This window comes from Gastrolobium bilobum, unplaced genomic scaffold (genome assembly GCF_033153095.1).
Source record: "Gastrolobium bilobum isolate Gb01-03AN ecotype WA unplaced genomic scaffold, APGP_CSIRO_Gbil_v1 utg2195, whole genome shotgun sequence".
Classification (NCBI taxonomy): Eukaryota; Viridiplantae; Streptophyta; class Magnoliopsida; order Fabales; family Fabaceae; genus Gastrolobium; species Gastrolobium bilobum.
The window spans coordinates 1024453-1036429 of NW_026895782.1; the positions used below are offsets into that span (position 1 = coordinate 1024453).

Genomic DNA, 11977 nt, shown 5'->3' on the forward strand with positions numbered 1-11977 from the left:
TGCTACTACTTTATAATCTAAATTGTTTTGTTTATTGTAGGTCATTCGGTTAATCTTTTGTGTTTCGGGTCATGCATTTATATTTAATCTTAAATATAATTTTTTATTTCTATAAATGTATTAATTTTTAATTTTATCTTCAGCAAAATTTAAATTTCTTAGTTTTTCTCTCTTACTTTTTGGAGATTTTTATCAGTTAATCGACAAATACAATCCAGCTAGGCAAGATTACAAATGCGGCAAAACTCTTCATCCAATTGATCCATGGTATTTAAAAATAAAAATAAAAATTAAAGTTAATATTTTTATCCATGTTGTTATTAGTAGGGAAGAATTCATAAATCTCCTCTAATTTATTCTTTTATGAGTTTATCACTTATAGCCAATGCTTTTTCTTTTCTTTTTTTAGCAAGTATTACTTTGTGATTTTTTTCCATTCAAGTCCACATTTAATATTGTTAGTCTTCCAATTAATTTGCTCATTTTACCCTTGTTTTACTTATTTACACTCTTTTACTTATCCCATCTCTCTATTTATATTTTCGAATTTTGTAGATCTTAATAAATTGATTTTGAGTAAAGTATTTTTTGGGTCTTCAACAAATATCACAGAGCTCAATTTAATATCTTGAAAAAAAAAAAGTCTACTCGTGGTTCGTCTAAAATTCAAAATAGATTCGTGATAAATCTTTTGAGGGACTAATGTGGGTCTTCTTTGAATTTCAAAGAGACTATGATTTTGATTAACTAATCTATTTTAAATTTCAGAAAGACCACAAATCGACTTTTTTGTTAAAGGATTAAAATAGGCCATGTAATTTTTTTTAAGAAACCAAAATGTACTTTACTCGTTAATTTTTTTTACTTGCTTTTTAAAATTTTAATTCTTTGAATTCAAGTGAAAATCAATCACACAATTTGACCTTTGCTGTTGGAACAGTGACCAAAGTGTCATAGTGTAACGAATTTCTCCAATTTTGACACGTGGAATTTTTGGTTCTGACGTGGTATATTTCGCTACACTGTGTAGCGAATTATTTGCACACATATTTTGCTACACAGTATAGCGAAATATGCCACGTGGCATGTTGGCAAAATTTACTATTAACGTGGAAGTATGGTAAATTTTTTTGCCAACCGTGACAAAATCCTCACTGTTCCCTTGTTGTTCCTTGATTTTTTTTAAGGATATTAATGCTATCTGTTATGTTTCACATAGAGCTGGAAAAATGGGCCGCGCCCGCCGGGCCGGCCGCCCCGCCCGCCTAACGGGGCGGGGCGGGCTGAGTTTTCTAAACCCGCTGCCCGCCAAGCCCGCCAGCCCGCCCGGGCTGATTTATTTATTTTTATTTTTATTTTTAGTGTAAAATGTGACGGGCTTGGAGGGCAGCCCGCCCCGCCCGCCCAAACGGGGCGGGGCGGGCAGAGATATCTAGCTCACCTTCAATGGCGAGGCGGGCCAGCCCGCTTTTTGGCGGGCAGGGGCGGGCTGCCCGCTTTGCCACCTCTAGTTTCACATTGATTTGTCCTTTTCATCTATTGGTGTTGACGCGATTGCATGCAAATCTCATGATCAAGCTTTATACATACATACATATATATATATATATATATATATATATATATATATATATATATATAAAATGTTTCTGCAGTTACTGCAGATTAGTTATCTGCATTTATTCTCGAAACAAAGTTGTTTTGATATTGAAATCTTAAAAAATTATAAATATAAATATTATAACTCTGAAATAAATTAAAATTACAAAAACACCATGATATCTGCCCCAAAACAACATCGTATTAGGCTTACTACAGATAACTTATCTGCAGTAACTGTAGAAAAGTGAACCCTATATATATATATATATATATATATATATATATATGGATTTTATAAGAGTTATGTTGTAGGAACAGTGATTGTGTAATGTTGTAGAGATTCGTTTTGTGTGCCGTAATTTTTTCTTTTTCTTTTTTCTTCAAAAAGTGTAGGCCCCACAAAATGTTGTGTGTGTATGAAAGTTTATTGTGTCATGTTAAATGACAAATGCAAATCCCTATATATATATATATATATATATATATATGAAAATTTGAGCAGTTCAAGGATTGGATAGATATGATTTTTTTGCATATTAGACATGGATCATAACAACAACCTAAAAATTTCTTTAATTGGAATATCGTGGGCATCTTTGTGATCCTCTTGGTTAAAATATTTAGCAAGAGCTTGTTGGGTTGAGAAGCTTAATCAATTTAATATGAATTCTAATGCAACTTTTTTGGTTTCAAATTCCATGTTTCACCCAAATGTGTCTGTCTTTCTTTTGAGTGATGACAATGAGGAACACTGATCAAAATGTCACTATTCATCAATTTTTTTATCTAAATGTCACGCGAACAGTGTTATTTTCCAATATACCACCGGGTCAAGTTCGCTACCCTGTGTAACAAACTCGGTTTGCTGACGTGTCATATTTTTAATGGATAACAAGTATCAAATTTAAAAAAAAAAAAAAAATGAAGGTCGCCTACCATGTAGGCGAACTTGGTTAAAATCAAGTTGATGTCTACTAGAAACGTAACATGTCAGCAAATCGAGTTCGCTACACTGGGTAGTGAACTTGCCTCCGTGGCAGATTGGAAAATAACATTATTAACGTGGCATTTAGATAAAAAAATTGATGAACAGTGACATTTTTGTCAGTGTCCCTGACAATGAGTTATCACTTGATGGGAAGTAATAGCGATGGGAAGTAATAGCGTTATATTGAGAAGGCAAGAGATGCAGGCAGGCAAATCATTGAACAAAGTTTCCATTTTTCTACTTTGCTGCTTTCTTCTACGTCTTATCGTCTTCTAAGCAGCCACTGAGATTATTCTCTATTTCTCGGTTCTACAATTTGTAGATAATCTAGTATTTTTGTAAAATGGGCAAGTTAACTCAATTATTAATAATATTAAAAATGAATTTAGATGAAAAAAATAACAGGAATAATTAATAAGAAAGAAAACATAAGAGTCTAAGTGATAAAAGAATAAATAATTCTACTATAATTTTAAAATAATATTATTTTGAGTTTAAAAATATATAAAGTATTTTAAAATTTTGTATCATAAATTTTACTAAAATATGTTATATTTTTTCTCAAATTATAAAATGATGTTATTTTAAATCTATGCGAAAACATTTATATATATATATATATATAATGGAAACAAATTTGAACAATTGAAACTTAACCTTTTCAATTGTTCAAAAAAGAATTCGAATTCACAGATAAGAGAGAAATTTTTACCCCTTTTTCAATGATTTATTGAATTTTTTTATTCAATCTTATAAAATTTCTCATTTTTTTAAGAAAAATATTTCATTGGCAACTTGAGATAAGTTTATCTCCTGTCATCCCAAAATTACGTCATTTTATTTATTTATTTCTTTATATTAATTGATTCACTTTTGAATGATTATGTTTTTCTTTTTCTCTCTCTTTCTTTATCGCCAGTAATCAATATTTATATGGTTATGATTTAGTAGCTGGAGATAAAATTATCTCAAACAGCTTGAGAAATAATAAGCCATATATATATATATATATATATATATATATATATATATATATATATATATATATATATATATATATATATAACCATTACAATGTAAGCACGCTAAAGCAGTCAAATTAAGCAGCTAAAAAAAATCATATTAAAGAACTTTTAGTTAATTTAATAATAAAAATTATTAAAAAATGTTTTTTACCTTGATTATTCAAGTTAAAATATTAGGTAAGCATCTAACAGAGTTAATTCTTCAACATATATTAAGCCGAACCAGTAAAAATTGATTTGGATCAATTTTTAAGCGAAGTAAATCACTTATCTAAATTAAACAAAGCTAATTTAATTAGTTAGATTTGAATTATTAGGTTTATTAAGTCAAATTGATTAGACTTAAGATGAATAAATCCTGAACATTTGTATTTGATTTACATATTTTTAAGAAGTAAAGCTTGTTAAAATTATGCAAAAAAAAAAAATTCTTTAAATTTGCCCTGCTTAGGAGCTTTGTTTTAGTGGACCAGGCACACAGGGTTCCATTCCAAAAATATAAAAGAAAAGGGAGTGAGAGGGAATTTTTAAAGAAGTGAGAAACAAAAAAAGGAACACATTTTTCCAAAAAAAAAAAGGGACCACCGTAAGAAAATAGGCCCGGATCATTTTAAAAAATCCCCCTACTTAGGTGTCATATCATACGATATCCCGAAACTTACAAATCAGTACGGACATATTTGTTGCCATGTGTCACAACAATAATCAAATACAATTGGATATGTTACTATCAATTATTATTACTATCAATGTATTACTAGTTTATTTCACCGCATCGATTACGTTGATCAAACGATTCTGATTTAATTTTCTAAAAATCTTCTTTCTTCTAGTTATATTTAATACTTTATAATTATTTTTACATTTGTATAGTTATAATTTCTCATATTTAATGCTTTCACATTAAATATGAAGAATCATAACCTATAGAGATAAAAATAAATATAATCTTCGATTAACATAATCAATCTAATAATAAAATAAATTAGTAATGACATGAATAATAACACTAATAGCAATATCAATTTGAACTCTACTTTTTGTGTTACACTTTCTTTTTATGTTCTTTTTATTTATAAGTACTAAAACACTAAGGGGAAAATTATTCTTATGTTACATATGATAACTTTTTCTTCTATACACTCTTTGATAACTGTGCCACCTTTTTTTTCTTTTCTTTTTTCAGATGGTGGAACTCATAAATTTATCTCTATAACATAAAATAACTTATCTCTTTAACTTGAGATTAATAAAACGCGAACATTAAATGATAAACAGACGCTTGCGTAAATAACGACGAACAATCCATCACTGGCATATAAAGCTGTGAAGTATTTCCACTTCTCGGTGGTGCCATTACCTGGAGTATGTGCAAGTTTAGCCATTTTGGATAGGAATAAGCCCTTTTTCTCTGCATGCGTCAACGGCTCCTGTGAACATATTCTCTAAGCTGTATTTAAACTGAAACCCCATGTCTGTGATCTTTTTGGAAGAAAAGCGAACAACCTCCAATTGATCCGGAATATTTTCGAACCTGAAAATTCAATCCTTACAATTGGCATTAGGCATTAGCCCAGCATTTATAATTTTATATACATATTATTTTCTGTATGTTAAGTCAACCAAGTAAAGTATATGTTTATCCTCTGTAAACAATAATTATGTATTGGCATATATATAAATTGGAAAAATCATTTATCCTTTTAATTTTTAACATTATCTACTACACATAGTATATAATTATAATATGAAAAATTATTTTTTTTTCATCTCCTCAGTCACTTCAGCTGATGTGAAAAAAAAATAAAAAAAAATAACTTTTCATATTATAACTATGAGGAAGGTTATACTTACAACCTTTTTTTTACAACCTCTTACAACTATATCTTAACACCGTTGATTTCCGCCAACCAACGATTATGATTTTTGCAAATTAAACTCATTAATTAATTATTAATTCACAATAAATGATAACCGTTGATTGGCGGAAATCAACGGTGTTAAGATATGGTTGTAAGAGGTTGTAAAAAAAAGGTTGTAAGTAGGGGTGTAAATGGACTAGGTCGGCCTACAGGGCCTACGACTTAGCCTATATTAGGCCAGGCTTGACTGATTATAAGTAGTAAAATAGAATAGGCCTAGATTTTTAAAAAAAAGCTATTCAAAAAACAGGCATGGGCTGTTTTTATACATGTCAGGCCTATAAGCCTATTGGCCGGCCTATATAATATTATTATTTAAAATATAATAAATAAAATTATTATTTACTAATTTTGAATAATAAAATAATATTATTTTAGTTATTCATTTAATTGTTAAATGTTTAATAAGCTTAAACAGGCTAACATGTCAAGACTTTTAATTTTTGAATATAAGTCAGACCAGACTTGTAATTTGGAGCCTACACAAGCTAATAGGTCAGGCTATACCCAATGTTTTTATACACAAACTTAACCTATTTAAGCCAAAGCCTAACCTAGCTCAGTCCATTTACACCTCTAGTTGTAAGTATAACTTACCTGTATAACTATATACTACTTGTAGTGGTACATAGTATAAAAAACTAAAATGACACAACTTGTATTCTTTTAAAGTCGCACACTAAACCCAAATAAATTTTGAGTTGTTAAAAAAATAACGATGGGGCATATAGTTTTCTGCTGTGTATTTTTTGAAATATATGCAGGGATATGTCCAATTTGCAACTATATCTTTATTCTTTACAAGGCTTACTTTGTGGGGACATTGTAATCTGGGTATTTTTCCTTGAGCAATTTTGCTATGTCGTGTATATTGGCATCATAGGCGGAGCATATGTACCTCCCTCCCGCTTTTGGATGCTCGAACAGGAATATGTGGGCAAGACAAAGGTCATCTATATGAACGAAGTGGCCCTGCTTCATGATCGAATAATGGGCCTCGTTACCTGCCAATAATAATTACAGTACTAGTAAACCATTTGAAATTCATTTATACTATTTTATAAGAAATTACAAGTTTTATTTATAAATTATATAATATTTTGTTTTGTTAAAAAATTGTGAATTTGTTATGAGATATGAATACATACATATCTTTTTCATAAATGGGTACCCCAATCAACCGTTACAGCAATAATAACATTGACAGAGTTGAGACATATATAATTTACCGGTGATGGGGGAAAGAGCGGTGATTAGGCTAGGTGGCATTATTGATGTAAGAAAGGGGCCAACCACAAGCGTTGGAATGATTGAGATGAAGTCCATGTTGTTCTCTTTGGCAAATTTCCATGCTTCTTTCTCCGCCAGTGTCTTAGAAACGAAATACATCTACCATAATGGAAATAACATAGTAGGATTATTGATTCTCGGTAAAGCATATGGGATTTGTATTGAGATTTAAAACTCATGTGAAAATTTGAGAAAATAGAACATGAGAATGGAACATCACCTCTCAAATAACAAAAGAGGTGTCACAATGCTCTATGCCTATGGGAAAATACTTCTTATGTGACTGCAGAAGGGAAAACCTGCAGCAACACAGGATACGCGTCCGAATCCTGATTTTTCTTTTGTTAGAATCCGCACGTGTATCCTAGGATCCGCACGTGTATCCTAGTGTTAAAAATTTGCTGCAACTTTTCTCATCAGCAGTCACATGAGAAGCGACGGACCCATTTATATTAGCATTAAACCTGGATCAATTATCGACTTGACAATACTACTAAGTGAATGAATCATGGAACCATTTGAATTAAATTTATATAAAACTGTTGGAAATAATCAAGTATGAGTTGTAAAGAAGTACCACATAGACTAGACATAGACCAAGTGATAACCATAATAAGTGGGCCGACACTACATCTCAATCCAAAACCTTAAGGTTATAGGTTTATGGGTCTTTTGCACTTATATGGTCATCACTTGGTCTTTGTCTAGTCTATGTGGTACTTCTTTACAACTCATACTTGATTATTTCCAACATCCTCTTTCAAGTGTGAGGCCCAATATCATTCTTACCCTAAGGGCAACTTCTGCGGAAGTGTTTTTTTTTTTTCTCTTTCAAATATTAGGGTCACACTAGCCTTCTGCAAAGGCATTCCAAACACTTGGCCCAGATCGTTGGCTCTGATACCCCTGTTGGGAATGGAACGAGAGAGCCCAAAAACCTTTGCAAATGGTACATCCACCAATGGGCCAAATGACAAACCATAATAAGTGGGCCGACACCACATCTCAACTCAAAACCTTAAAGCTGTAGGTTTATGGGTCTTTTGCACTTATATGGTCATCACTTGGTCTATGTCTAGTCTATGTGGTACTTCTTTACAACTCATACTTGATTATTTCCAACAAAAACATATATAATAAATATACAAAGAAAAATGTTATACTTACAATATCTTTTCGCTCGTGACCTCCCTCGTATACAAATAAAGTAATGTAAATAAAGTATAATTATATTGGGGATGTTCTGCAATATTTTAACTCTTAAGAGTCATGTTTTATGATAAAATATTAAATGTAAATATATAAAAAAGAGTAAATACATTTTTTGGTCCTCAGCAAATTTCACGATATCCGTTTTAGTCTCTAGCAAATAAAAAGGTCCATCGTGGTCTCTAAGAAATTCAAAATGGACTCATTTAGTTAAAATTGTGGTCCCTCACAAATTCTAAAAAGACTCATATTAGTCATCAAAAGGACTAAAATGAGTCCATTTTGAATTTCTTAGGAACCACAATGAACTTTTTTATTTGCTAGGGACTAAAGCGGACATCGTAAAATTTGCTGACAAAAAATTAAACCATGGATCAATCACTAAACGAGGTGCATTTTTTTTACTTTCACTGATTTATATCCCAGTGGCAATCATATAATCTACTCCAGATTATTAGAGGAAAGGAATTATATATAAACAAACAAAGCTATCAATTGCTTAACTTAATAAAGTTATTCGCAATTGGGAAAAGTATTTTTTCAATCACCGGATAGAAAGTTATCTCCAATGAGTTCAAAACGATGTCGTTTTAGGATTATAAGATTAAAAATTATAATGATAAATACTAATATAACCCAGCAATATATTATAATTACAAAAACACCTTAATTTTTGCAATAATTTTATTTCCGATGACAGTAGAAATCCTTTAAGCTTGGTTAATATATGCAAGTTTGTGTATGTGGCATAAGTGTTGAATTATAAAAAAAAATCTTCAGAATAAGTATACAAGGATGCAAAAACAGAGAAAGAGAGAGAGACAGGGAGGGAGAGATTTAAGAACACTCACAAAAATGACTTTCATTTGATAAGAGTAATGTATCAAGAAAAAAAGGATGGCAATGGTAAAGGGGAAGAAGGGGAATGAGTGAGTAGTACTAACCCAGCCTGTCATCTTTACTCTCAGACCGAACTCAACATCACTCCAGCAATTCTCATCGAAGACAGGCTTCTGGTGCTCTGTAACGGAAACAGTTCCAGCAGACGATGTGAATACCACTCTTCGTACGGTTTTCGCCTTCAAACATGCTTTCATGAGGTCTAGCATTCCATTTATCGCAGGCTTTATTACCTCATTCTGCAGTTTCGACCGAAATATGTTTATCAGCAAAACAATATTAGCACAAGAGAAGTAGCTAGGCTTTCAAGTTTTCACGAAATGCATGCTCTGCGTATGTAAATGTAGTTATTTCGCAAATGTAATATGAATTTTCTTTTGAGTATAGAAAACATATGTAAGAGTTAGTCACTCAGAACTTAAGAGAAGCTAACATTCATTAAATTCCAAAAGGTGGTGGTGTTATAACATTAATATAAATCAAGTTTGAGGAAGGTTGACTTGGCTCAACTACAAGGATGGCGAAGGATTAACGAGACTAATCTCCTGTTCGAAGAGAGAAGTTCTCAAACAGTGTTTGAATCCCTTGATCAAGCAAACCGAGCTCTGTTGCCAATTGAGCTATCCTTATGGTTGACCAAGGATTTTATTCAATAGATAATATAAGGATTTTCGTTTCATCCTTTAACATAACCCAACAAACTTTCCTACGCTCACAACATTTTGTTGGGCCCACACTTTTTAAAACAAAAAAATAAATAAAAAATTAAGGCACGCAAAACGAATCTCTATATCTCTATAACATTACACAATCTCTTTTCCTACAAGATAACTCTTATAAAACCCATAATATAAACACACAATAAGAGATAGACTCTATTTGTTACATTATTACAACATAATATTGGAAACGAAAAGACATAATTAAGGATAAGGATGATCGCGTCATCACTTACAAGAAATATTTGTTAATGATCAGTATACATACCTCAGGGTCCTTGGACTCAAAATCCATGGGAGTGGCCAGATGGAAAACTCCGGTGCATCCTTTAATGGCTTCATCAAAGCTTCCCTCTTGAGCAAGGTCAGCTTTCCACAGAGACAGATGCGTCTTTGCACCTGGCAATTCCAATAAAGGCTTCACCTTCTTCATGTTAGCTGCACAGTGCATGCATGAGTGCTTGTTATGTTTATATAATTAGTATATATTTTGTTACTAAAAAGATGAATTGAATTAAGACATGATCATAAGAATTGAAGTTGGACCTGGGTCGCGCACGGTTGCTCGAACCGTATAGCCGCGCTCCAAGAGTCTCATGACAAGCCACGACCCGATGAAACCGCCAGCTCCTGTGACACAAACAATCTCGCCCTCTGAATCCATGGTATCTCTCTTTCTATGGTATTGATTCTTAAATCTATTTAATTTTCTTTAAAATTGTAATTATTTTTGAGTGGCTGTTACATATTCCAGGTAGAAGTGAAAAGTCTGTGAGGCGTTATAGACTTGACATGCTGCCGCACGACATTATAGACTTCATTTTATAGGCACTTTTTTTTTTTTTTTAATATGCTACTGCAAGGTTTACAGTGACACAGCACATTGCTACAAGAGATGGATCCACAGTCAACTCTAAAGACCTCCTCGTAAGCATCATGGAATATATCTTGGAATACATATTTTTATATGTAAAAGGGTTTGCAAGAAGTATTGAAGCATGCTACAAGCATTGAAAGCATAGTTAAATAAACCTCCTAAGCATCTTGGAATAAATCTTTTGATGAGTCTCAAATTGTAGCATGCTACAAGCATCGGAAGCATAGTCAAATAGGTTATAAAATTTGTACATACTTTTATACACGAAATTATCATCCAAAGCTCCAATGCATTGCATGAACCTTACATTAAAATAATTCTCCTTAAGAGCTAAGGAGGTATTTGGTAGAGGAGATATTTTTTTTTATCAGATAAATACAATTACCAGTAATATGGTTGAAAAGTGAGTTTGGTAGGAAAGTTAAAAAAAAAGTTGTTTAATTAGTCAAAATTTTACCAGAAAATTTGGGTTAAATTTTGTAAGTTTTTGTTTGGTTGAAGGTGAAATAATGATGGGTAAATGTGTTGAAATACCGAAAATAACCCTTGATATTTCAGAGATGTAGACATGTACTTAAAAGAGAGTAATATGATAACACTCTTCATTCACCTTTTTGCATTTTAGCTAGTTTTCTAAGAATACCACATCCTAAGTGGTAAAGTTCTACCATGATTTGCTTTTAGTTTTGCACATGTTTGTTAAAGGATAGGAAAAAGAGAAACATGGCTAAAAAATTTTAATCTATCTACCAAACAAAGCAATCATGAAATGTCACTTCAAGATGAATGGGGAACCAAACCCTAACATGAATGTGGATAAATCTAGGAGATATCATATGACCATCACTTAATCAACATATGATTGATGATCAATTTGTTACAAAAAAACAAACAAAAAAGATGCAATACTTTGACATGAATGTGCCTACAACTCTTTCTTTTTTCTTTTTCTTTTTTTAGAGAACGTGCTTTCAACTTATTACAACCATATAGTTGCTTTATAAATGTATGTGTCACTTCTTCCATAAAGTAATTTGTACTTTTCAAAAAGAAATTTATTTTTTTCCTCTATCAATTACTTCTTCAAAAAGATAGGAAATTCACTCCATTTTTTGATTCTTCAATTTCTTAAACAGTGCAAGATTTCGGTTCCAAAATAAAAAAAATTATGCTTAGCAATCACCTTGAACCCATGCTCTTCGAATCCTCTTTTCTTGAACTTCAATTTCTTGAAGTATAATGTATTTGAATCATCTTGCGGGGTTACACATCTTTTCTTGACAAGAAAAAAAATATTAAGCAGAAAAGCAAGAAACATCAAGCATTAGTGCCCCGTCTATGATCTGTACAGGTACTTTGTCTTTTATAAAGGATTTGGGGTTTATTTGAAATTCACTTATGATAATTTGTATTCTTGCATTCATCATATTTGATAGAGCTTGTTT

The 11977-nt window shown here is 31.6% G+C and overlaps 1 protein-coding gene across 1 annotated transcript; it reads right to left on the bottom strand.

Moving 5' to 3' along the window:
- Window positions 1-4992: 4992 nt before the first annotated feature.
- Window positions 4993-10319, bottom strand: LOC133295865 (dihydroflavonol 4-reductase-like). Its single transcript, XM_061494733.1, has 6 exons — window positions 10202-10319; window positions 9924-10093; window positions 8981-9175; window positions 6767-6926; window positions 6349-6541; window positions 4993-5149 (listed from the first exon to the last, which is right to left on the bottom strand). The coding sequence occupies exons 1-6, from the start codon at window positions 10317-10319 to the stop codon at window positions 4993-4995; spliced, it is 993 nt and encodes a 330-aa protein (XP_061350717.1).
- Between the last annotated feature and the right edge of the window lie 1658 nt (window positions 10320-11977).